The following is a 20,616-nucleotide window of genomic DNA, read 5'->3' on the forward strand; positions in this document are numbered from 1 at the left end:
TGATACCAACTGTAAAATTTCAGAAATCTCTCTCTTACAATATAATGTTTGCATACAATGTTTGCTTAAGATAAAAATTAAGGAATAAAAAGTGATTAAATCACAAGTGACATTGAGAGGGAAAAACCTATAGATTTAAAACAAAATGAAATAAGTAAGAAAGTAAAAGACAGATATTGGATGGTTTTACTCATCTGTGGAATATAAATAACTGAAAAAACACACAGGCAAAATACAGCAGAAATAAATCTTGGACTTAGTGAAGGAATTTAATGGTTACCAGATGGAACAGAGCCAGGGAAAAAGAGGCAGGGTAGGGAGGGAGACAGGGTATTGCCTGGGTGGTTTGGTGGAGGGTTTGTGGAACATGTGTACATATGGACAAGTAAAAATGTAACTCCAACATATAAATGTAAATTAATTAATTATAAATAAAAGTACACACTAAGCACCATTAAATAGTTTTGGTTATGTTTAATGTGATGTTCAAGATTATTTTATATTCAAAGAAGCAATCTAATAGCACCATATTCAAAGTAGTATCATTTGGCAAAGAGTAAAGGATAGCAGAAACTTAGATTTTGAATTGTGAAGTAGTTGCCATACAAGTTCCCACAGACAATAAATCGAAGATTAATAAACCTAAGTAATCTATAAGACTAATAGTATGAAATTAAAGAAATTCAATAATAAGAATATTGTTATTAATAGTATTGAAGGGGCCGCTCTGATGGTGCAGGGATTAAAGTCTCAGTGCTATCAAGCTATCGCCAGCCACTGCAGCATGAGTTTGATCCCTGGCCAGGGAGCTGACCCATATGGTGCAGTAGACCACTCCTTTCTCACCAGCTGCTCCCCTCAGCAGTGTACTTCAGTAGATGTGCCTGTTCTGCTCCCTGCTCTGTCTCTGGTGAATCCTCTCACTCCCCACATCTCTGGCCTACACCCCAGTTCTTGTGTGCGTAAATAAGTAAACATAGAAATTTTAATAAAGGTATTGAAACGCAAAGTTAAATTTTTACAATTTTAGACAATGTGAAACTGCAAGCAAACTAAGGCTTAACTGAAAGATGAAGCACATGATTTTTACTTGAGCTACTAATACTTCACTGCATTTCAAATTTTATTGATTTTTCCATCAATATTATTTTGAGTAAAATGAGTAGCTATGATGTTAAAATTTTTAGAGGCCTTTAACACATTTTGTTTTTAATGATTAAAAATGAGACCATCCTAAATATTAAATAACAAGGGTTTAAGAAACTATCAGTCATTAAAATTCATAATAAAATATGAATATGAAGAAACACAATTGATCACTGTATATATGTTATATTTCAAAATATAGTACAAGGGTGATGTGTTTATGTACAACAAAATATTAGCAATGACTTCATCTGGGTAGTGAGATTATAAATCAATATTTTCTTCTCACACAAGTATTTCCAAACTTTGAAACACAAACATTAAGTATGAGTGCCATACAACAAGAGTCTTTAAATAATTTTAGATAATAGTTTGTGTAATAAATTCCATCAGGTTTTATGAGGAGCATAAGAAGAAAATAGAATCTATAGTAGCAATAATAGAGTATTGTGTTAGCGAAACCCTCAACAGCAAATAATCTTAAATAATAAAGCAAGCAGAGAATCAAAAATAATTAAGAAAGAAATTTCTTTCAAGTTTTGCTGCAAAAGATAACAAGAAATGCAACTATAGCTCTTAGAGAAAGATTCAAAAACTAAAACCTTTAAGTATTCAAAACAGGTATGTGAAATTCAGAAGAAATAGAATAAAATGAAATAAATAAAATTGTAATTATAAGATCATATGATAACATTTTAGAAGCTTGAAACTGTAGAATTATTAAATCCAAGTGTAACATCTATTTTTTTATATTTTGAAAAATTTACTTGAAAGGTAGAAAATGCACATATAATAAGAAAGAAGAGATAAACAAAATCATGAACGTATTCTATATTTTATTATGATTACACATTTGAAAATCTTTAGGATTAATTCTAGGGTCATTAAAATTATAAATCAATCTCAAGAAGAAATAAGTAGTCTGATAAGATCAATCATGATAAATAAAAGAGGTACACATGAAAACAAAACATTAAATTCAAACATGTAAAAAAATTTAAAACACCAGTTCATTTTCACCAAAATGTTCTATTAGACTTACAAGATAAAATTATTTAAATCTATATTAATTACCTAGGGAACATGAATGGAAGAAGAGCTTCACATTTCATTTTATAAAGCCAGCATAATCCTTATAAGTAAATCTCTCAAAAACGAGCACAAATTTAGAACACTACAAAACAGACTAACTTATGAATATGGAAAAAAATCCCATGAGCTATATAACCCATAAGAAAGCAGAGTTTATCCCAAGAATTAGAAATGGTTAAATACTACTATGTCCAATGAAGACAAACGAAGTGCCCAATGACAGATGAGTGGATTGGGAAGATACAGTACAAATGCATGATGGAATATTACTAAGCTATATATAGATGAAACCTTGCCATTCAAAATAATACGGATAGAATTGTAGAGGATCATGGTAAATGAAATGATCTAGAAGGAAAAAAAAACAAACTCTAGATGATTCACTCATATTTGAAATACAGAGAAACAAAACAAAGAAACTAAAAAAAATCTAAGTTAAAAGTAATACTAGAGGGCCTCCCCTGGTGGCGCAGCAGTTGAGCAGTGGGCTGCGAATCTGCCGGCAGCCTCTGCAGCGCGATTTGATCCAGGGTCGCCTGCGAGGGTCCCACATGGCGTGACAGACCTCTCCTGCCACGCCAGCTGCTCCCCTCAGCAGTGTATTTCATCGTCTGCCTGTTCTGCTCCCCACTCTGGTTCTGGTGAATTCTCTCACCTTCCCGCACGTCTGAATCTGCCCAGTGCTTGCATAAATAAATAAATAGAATCTTTTTTAAAAAATAGAAAAATAAAAGTAACACTAGAAATATGACTGCAGAATTGAGGATACTGAGGCAAAAGGGGTGAGGCTAAGAGGGGATGTGACCCAATGGTCTGTAGTAAAGGGATAGTAGTGCTTGAATGATACACATCTGAAAAGGTGTGACCTGTTACCCTAAATTATATGCAGTATTTTAAACCAATGTTACCACAATAATCAGAAATAAATTAACAGAAATAAACTTAATTTTATTTTTAAAAATTGGAATCAAAATGTATAGTTTGATGGTTGTTTTGTGTAATTTGGATATGTACTGCATAGTATGTAGCCATATAGGCTAGTAAAAAATATTGAATTTCTACTACAAAAAAAATTATGAAAACAATAAAATGTATAGAAAAGGAATGAATTTTTTGCCATGTTTTTCTACACACTGAATTATACATAAAAAATATTGGTTGCCTGATGTTAGTCAGTAAAATACGAAAATCACAAGGGATTTCTAAATCCTTAAGAGTCATGTTTTATTATCAAATGACTGGAGAAAATAAAATGTAGATGGATTTTATATTAAAAAACTAAGAATTGCTTAAAATTTTACTATAATAATTCCTAAAACTATGGGAATTTACCTCAAATTCAACTTGGCTAAAGAAAGATTAGAAAATATTTTCTTTTACATTCAAAAATTTTTGAGCTTGACAATATTTTAAAATTATTTAACCATTTTCAAACTGTTTTTGGGTTTACATAAGTCATTCTCCATAGACATGAAACAGGTAAAATGTGTTTTCATAGATACAATGACACAAATTAGAGAAAAGTACATGCTAATTAGATTAAAATTCTAAATTGAAAGCATGATGTGCCTCAAAATTTTTAAAAATCACTTAGGTTGTATGTGCAATTAGGCAGCACAGATCTTTTATTTTTCTCTTGAAAGAGAAGTTTCAATTGCATACCAAAAATATAAAGCATGGAAATGATTCACATCATTGCTTTTAATTGGGTGCTTAACATACCCTCTGACGATCTAGCTTAACGGTTTTTCTAATGAGCAAAATGCAGAAAAAAATTAACATATCTAAACATCATGTTCCCTCTTCCTTGGAAAGTGTTATAGTCCCCATGTGATTTCTATAATTGAAAAGTATTACTAACCTTATAAATACATTCACAATATCCTGTCAAAAGTAACAGGAGGACCAGACGTGCCATTTTAGAAATGATCAAAAGAGATTAAACAGTGACAGCAATATTTTTTAAAATGACAAACTACACCATGATGAGGAAATTGAGGGCATATGTATTAGACAGCACTATAGAATATTTTTAAAACTTTTATTGATTGTGCTATGCTTCCCTAATGCTTACAGTTATCACTGGAAAGGAATGACACATAGTAAAACTAACTACATTTTTTCTATTAAATAAATCATCAAGGAGTATTTGAAAGTTTACATTCCACACTCCACCTCACCAAGTACTTTCCCAGTTCACAAGGTGCAATTTTTTCCCTCCACTTTCCCTCCCGCCCATCCTTCCTTCATTAAGTTACTCATTCAAAAAGCACTTATTGAGTGCTTAATATGGGAAAAGCACTGTGCAATTTATGCAAAGAAAGTAAAAATCACAATGCCCTTGAAGAACTTAATGTTGAGTTTTTGTGACTATTGTGCCTAATTTGATCCTTCAGCTTTGCAGGTAGAGAGAGATAATTCAAAACTATGAGCTAAGGTGTTTCCTGTAGTAGAGTAATTGATTTGAGAATAAAGTTATGATTTGCTAGTGAAGGCAAGGGGAGGTAATCCATGAGATAAGCTAAAGTTCAGTTATTAGAGTTTCTTAATGGGAAACTTTAGTTTTGCTGTTTCCTGAAAATGGAAGATGGTTCCGATTTGTCCACCTACTGTGTTGCTTCCTTAGATCCCACCCACTCATTCACTTTAAGAAAACAAGTGATTCTTGCAGAGGTCTCTGTAATTTGCAGCTGTTCTTTTGTAAGAAGTACTTTTCCCAAGTAAAATAAAAACAAAGAACAATAAATGAAAAAGCCTTATAAGCTAAAAATTACTAGATAAGTAATCATTGACTTCATTAGAATATTATAAAAGCACCAGTACTGAGGTAAATCCAGAGTACATTTAGAGTTTGAAGAACACACAAAGTAAAGAAATGGTTTCATCAAGAATTTTTCTCTCCAAGGTGAAGTTTAACATGAAACTTAGATTAACCCAGACAATGGTAGTATTGACATGATAGAGTAAAACATTGATTTTTTTTAAATCCTAAAGAACAGTATTTATGAGTGTCTGGAGGAAAGTACATGGCATATTCTGAGGAAAAACCTCTGGACAAATTTTTCCAGATAGTTGAGAACCCATTTTGAGGGATAGGAGTAGTAAGAGAGTAACTGGAGATAAAATTGGGGGAGCAACAAATTGCCGAGACTCATATTACTATCTACTTCAAATCAGTTCCTTGCATATTAATTCAGATGCACATTTGCTACATAGCATGAATGAGAACAAAATAAAGACATTTTCAAAGAAACAAAATTTTGAGTATCTGAACTTTAGAAATTCTCTAAAGAACTTTGTAAAAGATACATTTTACTAACAAGAAGAAGTTCCAGTTAGGAAGGTAAATTGGAAGAGTTTACCTGATAAACTGGAAGAGTTGTGTGCAAAATGTTAAACTTGGAATCAATATAAATATAATAAAAATTTTTTTATAAATTAATTAGAAATTCTCTTAGACAGGGAATATTATATAAGATAGGCATAACATGATGTAAAATCAAACATATGCCAGGAAATGTCATAAGGTCAATAAACCCTTCAGGAACAATTAAAGATACTGATTATACCTCCTATCTAATAAGTGAAATATGTATTCCAAAAATTCTAAAGGTTTACAAATAAAACCTTATAAATAAAAATAGATCATAAATAAAAACACAATTCCAAACATTCTAAACATAGTTTAGAATGGACACAAGAAAATATGGGCACAAGTTACATAAAGCAAAAATGTCATAGAAAAAAATGGAAAAATACTAAAACCCACTATCATACTGTTACACAATGTTTTAACACAGTTTCATTAATTTCTACCACATAAATTACCTGATGACCAAATCAGAATTACATTGAAAATCAAATTTTTAAATAACTGATTCATGTTTAGCTTTCAGTCTGGCAATAAAAAATTTAAAATTCAGTAGACACCTAAGGGTTACTTTTTTTAAAAAACTGATTATAGGCTGATTTTGCAGATTGGGTTTCCTTTCTACAAAATTCTAAGAAAACTGGTTAAGGCATACTTTAAAAACTATCCATATAAATGGATAATTTACAACCCCATAATAATAAATAAATAATTTACAATCCCATCAAATAATCCACAATTGAGTATGATTCCAATCATTATTCCAATAGAGATTCTGAAGGAAATGAACAAGGTATTAACAGAAATTTGTGTGGGAAGGACAAAGGTCAAAAATAACCTAAAATCCATGAGGAAATATGAGTGGAGGATTCACCATAATGATAATCAAAACTCATTATAGAAGTTTAGTAACATAGACAATCAATTGAGATAAACATGGGTAGATAAACCAAACAAATTAAAAAGAGAATAGAAAAGGAGAGCCACACAAATATGGAAGCCTCCTATGTGACAGAGATAGCACAAAATATTAATATTTAAGTACAATAAAATAATATTGTATTGTAACAATTTGCTTTCTCTATGGGGGGAAATGTAATTGGATCCCATTTCACAACATACATATTAATATCACATTATGATTCATGTCTAGCAATGAAATATGCCTTCCTAAAATTCTAGAAATACTTTGACTTCCAACCTTGTAAATAAAAGATAGAATGAGAAAAGAAATCAATTTTGGATAATTAGACATAATTTTATCTGAAAGTATCATGTAAATATGAAAAACAAAATATTTTTTTAACTTCAAGGCAGGAACAATTCTTTAAAGAGATGTCGAAAACCACAAAATTGGATGGAAAATGTTAATAACTTTTACTACATTAAAATGGAAGACTCTGTGCATCAGAATTTACTCTAAAGAAATGAAAGAGCGGGTGAAAATATTTTTATATGTAATTTAACATAATTAGTACATAACATAAAAGAAATTCTTACAAACCTATAAAAATTAACAATCACACACGGAAAAAAATCAGGAGCAAATTTTTCATGCAAAAGGAAATACAAATGATACCCCCAAAAGCCATTAACATATACTCATAAAATAATTATGAATCAATTTTAAAAATTATACAATTAAAGAGATTGATAAGAGAAAATGGCGAAAGAAAATGTAGTTATATCTAGATAGGAATACAAATTGGTACATGAATACCTAGCTTACTGCCTTTTACTATACTATTATTTATTTTTATCATTTATTTTCATTTTTTACTATTATTTCCTTTTACTATGGTATATGACATGTGGTTGAAGAGAAAGCAGGAAAGATTAGTCAGAACGGAAGTTCTTAGTGATCCCAAGCATGAGAGGACTCGATCCTTTATTCCTAGTTTCAGGATGAAGGGAGCCGCTAGCCAGAAGATGCAGGCAGCTTCTAAAACCTACTATTGATGTTGGGTGCAAAAATGTTCTCCCAGTTGGTGGGGTTTCTCTTTGTTTTTGTTATTGTCTCTTTTGCTGTGCAGAAGCTCTTTAATTTGATGTAGTCCCAGCTGTTTATCTTTGCCTTCACTATCACTGCTTTGGGTGATGTGTCTGTAAAGATGTCTTTGATGTGCAAATCACGTAGTGTTTTGCCTATATTTCCTTCTATATATTTTATGGTTTCAGGTCTTATGTCTAGTTCTTTAATCCATTTTGAGTTGATTTTTGTGTATGGTGTGAGGTAGTGGTCAAGCTTCATTCTTTTGCATGTAGCGACCCAGTTTTCCCAGCACCATTTATTGAACAAACTTTCTTTGCTCCAATGCATAGTCTTTGCTCCTTTGTCAAAGATTAGTTGACCATAAATCTGTGGGTTTATTTCTGGATTTTCTATTCGATTCCATTGGTCTGTATGTCTGTTCTTGTTCCAATACCATGCAGTTTTGATGATTATGGCTTTGTAATATAGTTTGAAGTCTGGGAGTGTGATCCTCCATTCCCTTCTTTTTTTTTTTTTTTTTCAGGAGAGCTTTGGCTATTCAGGGTTTTTGGTGATTCCATATGAATTTCATCAATAATTGTTCTATTTCTTTGAAGAATGACATTGAAATTATGATTGGAATAGCATTGAATCTGTATATTGCTTTTGGAAGGATGGCCATTTTAATAATGTTTATTCTTCCAATCCATAGGCAGGGGATGTCTTTCCATTTCTTTGTGTCTTCTTCTTTTCTTTTAACAATGTTTTATAGTTTTCTTTGTATAGGTCCTTTACCTCTCTTGTTAGATTTATTCCCAAATATTTGATTTTTTTTTGTTTCAATAAAAAAAGGGATGTTTTTTTTGATTTCCTCTTCTTCAGATTTATTGTTTGTGTATAGGAAGGCTACTGACTTTTGCGTGTTGATTTTGTATCCTGCCACTTTACTGAACTGATTGATGAGTTTAATTAGTTTTTCTGTGGAGTTTTTGGGGTTCTCTATGTATATTATCATATCATCTGCAAATAGTGATAGTTTGACTTCTTCTTTTCCTATTTGGATTCCTTGGATGTCTTTCTCTTGTCTTATTGCTCTGGCTAGGACTTCCAGTATTATATTGAAAAGCAGTGGTGAGAGTGGACATCCTTGTCTTGTTCCAGATCTTAATGGAATTGCTTTCAGCTTTTCACCATTGAGAATGATACTGGCTGTTGGCTTGTCATAGATGGCCTTTATGATGTTGAGGTATGTTCCTTGTATCCCAAGAATTTCAAGGGCTTTTATCATGAATGGGTGTTGCACTTTGTCGAAAGCTTTCTCAGCATCTATTGATATTATCATATGGTTTTTATATTTTATATTTCTTTTTGTTGATGTGTTGGAGGACTGATCACAAAAATCTGCAAAGAGCTGATGAGACTCAACAACAACAAAGAAAATAATCCAGTCAAAAAATGGGCAGAAGAGCTAAAAAGAAACTTCTCTGAAGAGGAAATGCAAATGGCCAACAGGCATATGAAAAAATGTTCAACATCACTTGTCATCAGGGAAATGCAAATCAAAACTACCATGAGATACCATCTTACACCAGTGAGAATGGCACATATTAAAAAAACTAGCAACAACAAATGTTGGCGAGGGTGTGGAGAAAAAGGAACTCTTCTGCACTGTTGGTGGGAGTGCAAACTGTTCCAACCACTGTGGAGAGCTGTGTGGAGATTTCTGCACCTACTAAACATAGAGCTTCCATATGATCCAGCAATTCCACTCCTAGGTATTTACCCAAAGGACACAGAAACATCAATTCCAAAGAACACCTGCACCCCTATGTTTATAGCAGCACTGTTTACAATAGCTAAGCTTTGGAAACAACCCAAATGCCCAAAAATAGATGACTGGATCAAGAAGATGTGGTACATATATACCATGGAATATTACTCAGCATTCAAAAAAGATAAACACATGCAATTGGCAGCAACATGGATGGCGCTGGAAGGGATCATGCTCAGCGAAATAAGCCAAAAAGAAAAAGAAAAATACCGGATGGTCTCACTCATAGCAGGAATCTAGAAAACTTAAATAAGGGACCAGGAAAATGAATAACTATAAGAAAGTGAAAATCAAAATCAACAAAATACTATGAACCAGAGACACTTTTAGGGGGGCGGGGGCGGGAGGGGAGGGATTGGGGTCAGAATGGGGGGGCTGCAATTGTATGGGGAATATAAAAATAAAATTTATTATTTAAAAAAAAATAAAATAAAACCTACTATTGATCCCAAGACTAATGGCTACCAAGAACACCAGGAATTCAGTTCTAAAACCACAGGGATTGAATCTTGCCAAAACTGAATGAATCTGAAAGCACATTCATCCTGAGTCCCCAGAAAGAAATGCAGGACTGCTAACACCCTAATTCCTTTCTTGAACGACCTAGAGCAGAGGAATGCACTGAGCCATGACCCAAAGAAAGTTTGAGATAATAAACAGGTGCTATTTGAAGCTGCTAAACTTGTGGTAATTTGTTATGCAGTAATAGAAAGCCAATATAGACAGAATATATGCTAACAATATTCAGTTGTTAACAGAATAAATTTTAATAGTTATGGTTCAAAGTTAAAATCAGTATTTAATAAATTTTTAATATGAAAACTCACCGTTTTTGTTAAAGCATATAATTCATTTGTTGATATCTCTGTTTCCTTCAAAATTTCAGTCATTGTATCTTCATGCTCCTCAACAGTAGTATTAAGGTCTGATAACGATTTATATAAGTTAGTTTGTACAATGTTTATATTATCAATCTCTTTCCTAAGAGAAAAACAAAGTTGATTTTTTTCCACATTGAACAAAAAAAAATATTTAAGATATTTAAATTAGCTTCTGACTTAACAATGTGAATCAGTGGAATTTATCTATTACTAAAATTTCACCCATCTCAAAGCAACTCCTGAAAAGTACCACATGATTAAAAAAATAACAGACTGGCAAATTTTTTGAAACCTATGAAAGACATCATTTATATACAATAAAATCCTACAAACCAATATGAAATAGAAAACAATTAACCAATAGATAAATAAGGAGAGAAGATAAACAAAAATTCACAAAAAAATAAATGTCAGTGACCAATAAATACATGTTGTGGTTATTGAATTGACCCAGGTTCTCATGCACTAAACCCAAATGAAACTGAAAGATACCACCTTACCCCAGATACCAAAATAAAGGGAACCCTTCCTGTGCTATTGGTGAGGATGTAAATTGGTGCAGCTACTATAGAGAAACAGTATGGTGATTTCTCAAAAAATTAAGAATAGAAAATATCATATAATGAAGCAATTCTTCTGGGTATTTAACTGAAGAATATGACAACACTCATTCAAAAAGATATATGTACCTCTACATTCATTGTAGCATTATTCACAATAGCCAAGGAATGGAAACAATCTACGAGCTCACCAACTGATGAATGGATAAACACACATAATGAAATACTTAAAAGATGAAATATTATTTGCAGCAAAGAGAAATAAGTGAGGTGGAGAAAGACAGATACTTTATCATCTCACTCTTATGTGGAAGATTAAAAAAAAAAAAAGCAAACCAAACAAAAACAAGCCCTTAGATTCTGAAAATAAAATGATGATTCCCAGAGTGGGAGGAGTGTGGGGGTCAGATAAATCAGGAAAAGGGGGAAAAATGTATGGTCTTGGATAGAACTTCGGCTTTGGTGTGCTCATAAAGAATGAAGCAAATGAAGCAAAAGCAGATGGAATTAAAAAAATGTAGATGTAGCTAGTTATACCATCATATTTTTTCCACATTTTCTTCAAAATTGACAGAATAAAAGCAGTGAGATCAGAAATGATAAGGAACAGTACTTCTCAAACATCACCTTGGGATTTTTTTGTTGTTGTTGTTAATTGCATAGGGTCTGAATGGACCCTAATATTCTGCATTTTGAATAAGAACCCAGGTAATGCTGATTTGGTCTACAGACCACACTTGAAATAGCAAGGATATACAAAGATTTATTTCCATAATTAGTAAACTTGACCTGAAACCCTAAAGTACTATACATTCAATAAGCAAAGTGCACAAGAAATATTTTCACTTACACAAAGAATAGTCACAAAAATAACCCCACAAAAGTTCACATCACAGAAGCAAATATTAAGACTCAACAATTTTATGCAAGAACTGGGTACAGACCAGATGCATGGGAGGGTGAGAATATTCACCAGAGACGGAGCTGGGAACAGAATAGGCAGACTGACAAAATACACTACTGAAGGGAGCAGCGGGCGAGACAGGAGAGGTCTGCTGCACCATGTGGGATTCTCGCCGGCGGGCTGGGATCAAACCCGTGCTGCAGAGGCTGCGGACAGCTTCACAGTGAGGCGCTCAACCACCTGCGCCACCAGGGAGGCTCTCAACAATTTTAAATGGGTAGAAATTGCATAATATTCTCTAATCAAAATACAATTCAGTTGGAAAGCAAAAATAAAAAAGATATTTGAAAAATTAGAAATTCATAATAGAAATTTAAAAATATATATTTGAAGCCAAATGGAAGAATTAGAATTATAATAAAATATAATTACATCAGAGAAATAATTAAAAACATTAGGATGCAAAATACAATTAGTCAATTTATAAATTAAAATATCAGATTTTATTGGAAAGAAAATAATGCAAGAGAAATTAGTTAGATGCCGTTCATAGTGCATGGTTATAAAATTTGTTTTTAATAATACCCTACGCAGTATATTTTTTTGGAAGTAATTTTGCACACATCATAAATATTTATTATGCCATAGACAACTTGACAATATGTACCAGCTTTATAATGACAAAAAAGTGGTGTTTTAGGAATTTATAAACATGTATTTATATGTAAAAGATAAAAACTTTGGCTTTCCATATAAACTTAAATATGGATAATTAAGATTGGGTAATTAAGATTCTTTCTCTTTATCTGATTTATTACAGGAATGTATATTACATTCTAAATTGACCTTTTACTTCTAAATAGTATAAGTAACACTTATGGAACAGTGTCTTACTTGTAGGCTTCTATTTTTATTTTATCATAAGAAATATCTTTTTCCATTTCTTCTTTAATTCGTTGAGCTTTCAATTTGACATTTCCATAGTGTTCTATGGCTCTTTCAAGTTCTTCATGAACTTGTCTATATAGCTCCATTACCTAGAAATGAAAAATATTTTTGATAATATATGCACCTAATGACTAATTAGAAGAACCACATAAGAGAAAGATCAGCCAAAGTACTGAAACTTAGTTTTGATTGAGAGAAATTGTCTTTTATAGCTTCTTTTTTTCCCTTTATTTAATCAGTAAACATGAATTTAAAAAAGAAAATCATCTGTAATCTTCTCACTCAGGAGTAACCATTATTATCTTAATATGAGGGTCCCAAATATTCCATTTTTTCTATTAACTGTCAAATATTATAAACATTACCCCTTTCCTAATTCTCTACTAAGGAGAAATGGAGATTGTGATGGCCAAGGATGGAACTATAAGTCTGAGTGTCTTGTTGAATAGCTGGAGGAAAGGGAGTAGGAACAGGCAGTGGGGAGTGAGCAGTCCTTCTCCAGGGAGTAAAGTGGTAGAACAACATGATGCAGTTGTCTCATGGGAAAGCAATAATTTTCATTAATTCTTAGAAAAGCACAATGGCAGCAATGGCTGCAAAGATTGTCCCTTTAGGTACAGAAGTGTAGGGATATGCATTTTAGCAGAGAGAATCTATAAGTTGTTTTAGATAATATGGCCATATAACTTATTTGCAACAGCCAAGTCATGGAACCAACCTGAATGCCATGGACAGACAGCTGGATAAAGAAACTGTGGGATATATACTCGATATTAGACTGAAAAAATATCCTAGTTACGAGGGGATGTTCAGTATGGTAGTTATTGGCACTGGGACTTTGATGGAGGATGAGTGAAATGTGCATGGGAGGTGTGGAAATTACTATCAAAGTTAAATAGTTATGTAAATTATTTGTCAACCAATAATATTTGAGAAAATAATAAATAAAGTCAATAAAATTGGCTTGTAGTGAATGGCAAGTGACATTTGGTGGTGGGATTCATGAGAAAATTTAATTTTGGAAACTATACAGAATTGTAAACTAATATTACCTAGTATTTTTTCAGCGATTATATTGATAAGTGGAACAGAAGCATCCAGACATAGACCCATCCATATATAAGGATCAATTTTACTTTTTTAAAGAATGGATTTGCCAGAAAATGTCAACAGACACCCACATTGCAATCTAGCTCCCTCATATGTGTATCCAATATTCACTTAGCCATTCCCTTGCTTATAAATATTTAATGAAAGTCTCCCTATACCTGTCATGATGTGCACAAATGTAACTATCCAAACTCCTGCTAAGACATTTAAAAGGAGCTCCATGAGAGATGGTTAATGGTTATACAAATAACTATTTATGCAAGGTAAAATTTTTATAAATAGGCTATACACAGAAGTCCTGGGGTGGGGCTACGAGCAAAGGATAAAGAGATACTTAAGCCTATGGAAATCTTCCCTGAGAAAGCAACACTAAAGTGAATTTTTATGCATGAGGTAGATACTTGATGGGGGGAAAAAAAAAGCAAGCTCAAAAAAAAAATCGACTTTTATCAAAACATTATTTAGAATAGTGTGTAACCAATTATCTGGTTATCATGGTCCAGACAGGTCAACACAAAAAATTCCACCATCACAGCAAGCCTGGCAGGCTCTCCACAAAGGCTGCAATTTTATTGGCCTGCTACAATGTGCTTTTTAATTTTCCTACCATTCTCAAGCTGGGTCTTCCAGCTAACCCCGTTTTCCTCTCCCTCAAACATGGCAAAGTCCACTATCAGGGAAAAACACATCAAAACTACAAAAGGCATACCAATTCCCATGCCTAATGACAAATTTATAGAATGACAATAAAAATATTGACAAAATTGTGAAGTCTATCAGTTAGGACTGGGTTTGGGTGTAAACGTAATAAGCTAAATAGATAAGAGTGCAGTTTATTTTTTTTTCTCAGAAATGGATCTGAGGTTCTTTTTGCCTTTCTACTCAGCCATCCTGAATAATGCCTTCTATTTTTCAAGGTTACTTAGAGCTTCAGCTATCATGTTTAGGTTGCTGGAAGTTAATAAAGTGGTTAAGTGTGAAAGGGAGCTACTTCTGGCTGAGCCAGTCCATTTGAAGGAGCTTATCTATAAACTCCACTCAGTAACACATACCGGCATCCCCTAGAAATACCATGAGGAAAAGAAAATTGGCAAATGACTTTTAGTTTGACACACTGCCATCTAAGTATAGAGGGGTCTACCAAGAAAAAAGAATAATACTAGATCTCTTGTCCTCTTTGAGAAAATGGGAAATCTCCATCACTGCTATCATTTCAGTATTATAAATTATTAAAGACACTATGGAGAGCAGCTTGGTCTTATCTAATAAACTTGAAAATGTGTATAGCCCATGACCCAGTAAACACCCTGAGAGATCCTGAAAAAAGACTAGAAACACACACACACACACACACACACACACGAACATGATCACAGCTGCTTATTAGGATTTGACTGATGATAGTCAAGCAGCAGCTTGATTTCTTAAACAAAGTGAGATTAAAAAACAAGGCATAGAAAGGTACAAAATATCTGAATATTTTAAAAATACTAGTTATTGTGAATAAAATATATGCATGTGTATACAATTACATAAACTCTGCCTAGAAAAATTTCAAGATAGTGCTGTCATTGGAGAATAAGGGAGTAAAATGGAAGAGTTGAGTGAATACAAGAGCTATTTAGTAACTTAATTTAAAATGATCAAAAATATAATACAAAGTCAAATTTATTCATTTAGTAGTAGATATGTTTTTTCTATAACATTCTACAATTGGAGAGTTAAATGTTAATTTATCATTAAAAAACTTTATATTTCATTTATATATTGATATATTCTACTTGCATTCTCAGATTTATAACACCTTAAAAATATACCAGATTTTTAAATCTCCAAATTTTTATTAGTAGATTGGCTAAATATTATAATACTCCTAAGTAGAAAAATAAAGGAAGACCCAGTTTAAAGAAATAACACTATTACATGTAGTTTAATTCCTTTGAGAAATAAAATGCAGGTGAATTTTCAATGAAAATGAAACCTTCATTTTAAGTGTTTAAATTTTTGAAGATATGTTAATTTATTACGGAAATGTTTTTGTAAAACTAACAAGCTGCAAAATATATAACCATATATTTATTCATTTACCTCAATTTTTTTCTTATAACATTCTCTTAGAGATTCAAGCTCATGGTTCCGCTTTAAAATCAACAGAGAAGTGTGTTCTTTCATGTATTCTATGTCTTCTTGAAGCTTACAATTAGTTTCTTCAAGGTTTGCCTTTTTTTCTTCTAAAAGTTTTACTCGATGAGCTTTATGTTCAAAATGCCATTGTAATTCTATAATATCTCTCAAATAGGCTTCATGTTCTATGCACACAATGATAAGAGCAAGAGAAAATTAGATTTTAAATCAAAAGCTCCAGAAGAAATCTTTACTTGACAATAGATAAATATCAGATGCTCCAGTTTCAGAAATTACATATCTGTGAATCTTACTGAATCTAAAATAAGTTCTTAGAGTTCTGCTTTATAGAATATATTTCTTACTTCACTCATCATCGAAAGGATTAAAATATACTTTAGAAGTTAATAATTTTTTTGGTATAAATCCAGTTTATTACAATCAATATAACCAATGAAAGTAAATTCAAAGTGAGAAAAATTACAATTCCCAAAACTACCTAACAGTAAAAGATGAGGCAGGAGTAACACATATCAGAATGGAAAAGACAAAGTGATTATTATTTTCTGATAATTATGTATCAAAACATCAAAAGAATCAACTGAAAACATTTACAAATGATGTTACCTAATGTAAAATTAATATGCAAAATAGTTTTTATAATATATTGAAAAGAGAATTATCCCTCTAACTATAGTAACATCACAAAAAAATTGAAATGCATAAGTGTTGTTAGTAATCTAATGTGAATTGTGCAAGTCTATGTAAGAAGAAAAAGATGAAATGCAATCAGACACCAAGATATTGAGTTCAAATGAATGGATAATTTATCTGTTTTGTATAAAATTAGCTTGAATTTTAATATAAAATTTACCAACTAATTTATAAATGTAATTAAATCTCAACCAACAGACTGGGACAACTTTAGAGAAACAGATAAAATTTTCTCATTATATTAATTAAATTTCTAATTTTAAACTACTTTTGCAGTCTTAGAATAAAACTGGAATCTATATTGGGTTTTGAAAATCTTTTTAAGCAACTTTCTTGCTGGGATTTTTTTGATGCTTTCACTCAAGATATTTTGCGTTTATAGGCTCTAGTTTTCTATATTGTCTTCATTTAATTTTGAATCATAATTTGTTAGATTATTATATCAGTAATTTCTTTTAATATCCGTTATCTAGATTTTTGTGGAAGTTTGAGGTGAAACCTACTTCTTTAGCATAAATGTATTTATTTTTCATAGAAGGATTTTTATAGTTAAGTAAAATTTTCCTCTTCATGGCTATCAATATTTTTTATATCTTTATTCATCAATACATTTTTCTGTGAATTTATCCAGTTCATCATTTTCAATGATGTTCTAAAAAAATCTGCTCCAAATATCTTCACTATTGTTAATCAAAATTACATTTTATGTACCATTTTATTCATATTTAGATTTATGTATATTGTCTATTCTTGATTAATCTTGCCATTGGTTTTCCTTTTTTTTTTTCATTATTCTCTTTTTAGTGAACCAACATGTTTTTCTATCTTCTGAATTATATTTTTCTCATTATCTTGCCATTTTCCTGCATACTTGTAATCTCATGTATAATCCAATATCTGAAAACAGAGTCATATTCTGTTGTCTGTTACTACTTATTCATACTCATTGTATGTAAATATTAGTGTGTTTTAGATATTTAATATTAAAATATTTTCTACTTATTTGTCAGACACACAGAGAGCAGGAATTTCAGTCACAGCTCATTAGGATCAGTACATTAAGAAATATAAGGGAATATTTTTGTTTTCCTCCACTGACTAAGTGAAACAAGTAAATCTCTTTGCTGTTCCAAGGTCAGGTCTAGTCATGATTTAGTCTCATGTTGAGATAGAGTACATCGGATTGTCAGCTTCATGCCTTTACTTCTAATTACATATGTCATTTGGATTAAATTTAGGCTTTGTCTACAGTATTATTGTACCCAGTAGATATACCAGAAAGGGATTCAAGAATATCATGACTCCAGGGACCTCCCTGGTGGCCTAGGAGTAAAGTCTCAGAGCTTTCACCCTGAAGGCCCACTGTTGCAGCCTGAGTTCGATCCTTGGCCCAGGAACTAACCCACATATGGCGCAGCAGACCTCTCCTGTCTTGCTGGCTGCTCCCTTTAGCAGTGTATTTCAGTAGAGTTGCCCATTCTGCTTCCCACTCTGTCTCTGGTGAATCTTCTCTTTCCCTCTTCTCTCTCTCTCTCTCACACACACACACACACACACACACACACACACACACACCCTGCACCTGTGGCCTACACCCCAGTTCTATGCAAAAATAAATAAATAAAATTTTAATAAAAAAGAAACCTCATTCTGATATACATGTTGGTTTTGTTCATTTACACAATAAATTAGAAATAAAATAGCAAAAATTTTGTGAAAATATTTAAATATTTGCAAATTAACTTATTAAGAAGAGGTCCAGAAAGAAGTCACAAGAGATTTTAGAACAGATTTTTGAAATAAATAAAAGTGAACTCACAGTATATCAACATTTATGAAATGCAACTAATGCAGATTCTTAAAAAGAAATTCTTGCCTATTCTAGAAAAGAAGGTATTAAGGAAATAATCAAACCTTCCACCTAATGAAAACAGAAATAGGTTAATTTTAAATCAAGCAAGAGAAAGAAAGCAGTTACATCAAAACTGGACCACAAAAAATCAAGAGCAGGGCTTCCCCTGGTGGCGCAGCGGTTGAGCGCTGGGCTACGAAGATGTCCGCAGCCTCTGCAGCACCAGTTAGATCCCCGGCTGCTGGCGAGGGTCCCACATGGCGCGACAGACCTCTCCTGCCGCCCGCTGCTCCCCTCAGCAGTGTACTTCGGTCCTTCTGCCTGCTCTGCTCCCCGCTCTGGCTCTGGTGAATTCTCTCACCCTCCCGTGCTTCTGACTGTACCCAGTGCTTGTATAAATAAATAAATAAATCTTTAAAAAAAAATCAAGAGCAAAAAGTGACTTTTAAAAAAGATAAAATTGATTTTAAAAGAGAGATAGTGTACAAATTAATAAAATAGAAAATGAGAGATGCCATCATTATTGCTGCTATAAAATTTAAATAATTACAAGAGAATATCATAAACAACATGCCACTAAATTAGACAACTAAAATGAAATGGACAAATTCCTCAGAGGACACAAATTATCGAACTTAATTAAAAACCAAAGAGAAAACAGAAGAGATCTAAAACCAGTAAAGAAATTGAATTAGCTTTTAACACTAAAAAATGGACTGTTTTATACTGAAATAGATAGATACACATGGATAGAAAACAGTAATTATGCAATGGGTGGAAGATGATTTCAAGGACGTAAAAAAACTCAAAGGTGAAACTTCTGAAGATTTAGAAATCAAAATTCAAGCTAAGAAATTAATATAATAGTCTAGAACCAATAAAATTCCTAGGATCCTAACAGAGGCAAAAAAGCAGGAAAAGCCTACTGACTTGCATAGAAAATAATAGCAGAAAATGATGAGATCACCATAAAATGTAGAAATTATAGTAAAACAACACAAAGATCATGGAGAGACATAAGAAGCAAGGTGTTATTGATAGATCAGTTGTTGACTATCCACTCCCTTGGGACAGAGATATTTTCTTGTCACATAAATTCTTGGTTTAGATATATTATTATGGCCAGAGGCTATGAGTACAAGTGAGAGCATGCCAGTTTCAAGCTAACAGCTTGAGGGACATCCTATGTTTCTACTCACTCTTGTACTCTTGTCATTTGTCATGTGAAAGTCATGTCTCTAGGAGCTACCAGCTAAAGAGAATGAGAAACACATGAAGCAGACCTGAATCCAAAGTCTTGAGCCAAGTCCATTGGATATATTGTGTGTATATGATCCTCCCTAGTTAACCCACAAACTTAATGAGTGGAATAATAAAAATTTTAGTGTTGTAAGTCATTGAGCTGCAAGGGGATATTTTACAAAGGATTGTAGTACTAACTGATTTATTCACATAACAAATAATGTTATTGACAAAAAAATAGAAGATTCAACGTTCTATTAATTACTAAGGTCTTCCTCCATAGTAGAGGCACTCTATGAGTATTTCTGAGACACCATTACCTTCATATTGTATCCTCTCTGAAAGGTCAATCCCCAAAACATTCTAACAGATTTACTGAACACTCTGACATCCCTTTTGCCATTTCCATGTGAACTTCATAGCATTTCTTCTTCAAGGTGACTTGTCTTCAAGAGATTTTATTTTTTTCTTTTTAAGATTTATTTATTTATTTATACGAGCAATGGATACAGTCAGAAGCGTGGGAGGGTGAGAGAATTCACCAAAGCCAGAGCGGGGAACAGAACAGGCAGAAGGACCGAAGTACACTGCTGAGGAGAGCAGCGGGCGGCAGGAGAGGTCTGCGTGCCATGTGGGACCCTCGCTGGTGGCCGGGGGTCTAACCAGTGCTGCAGAGGCTGCAGGCAGCTTTGCAGCCCAGGGCTCACGTTCTGTGCCACAAGGGGAGGCCCGTCTTCAAGAGATTTTAATATAGCACTTCCCAATATCATGTCAATAAACCATTAAAATCATTTATTTTACTTTTCTCTCCCATTAGATGGCCAGGGGGAAGTACACATGGAATCATAAATTCAGGTTGGGGGAAAATAG

At 32.7% G+C, this 20,616-nt stretch overlaps 1 protein-coding gene across 1 annotated transcript in view; it reads right to left on the bottom strand.

Annotated features, from left to right (window-relative positions):
• Positions 1 to 20,616, bottom strand: part of CCDC178 (coiled-coil domain containing 178) — a gene marked incomplete at both ends in the record, with an annotated part of 283,078 nt that overhangs the window by 243,817 nt on the left and 18,645 nt on the right. Inside the window, one exon of the mRNA XM_084252695.1 lies at positions 15,903 to 16,123. Within this exon, the coding sequence (XP_084108821.1) occupies positions 15,903 to 16,123 (221 nt within the window). The remainder of the gene's footprint in view (positions 1 to 15,902; positions 16,124 to 20,616) is intronic.

This window comes from Talpa europaea, assembly GCF_964194135.1.
Source record: "Talpa europaea genome assembly, chromosome: 13".
NCBI classification, from domain to species: domain Eukaryota; kingdom Metazoa; phylum Chordata; class Mammalia; order Eulipotyphla; family Talpidae; genus Talpa; species Talpa europaea.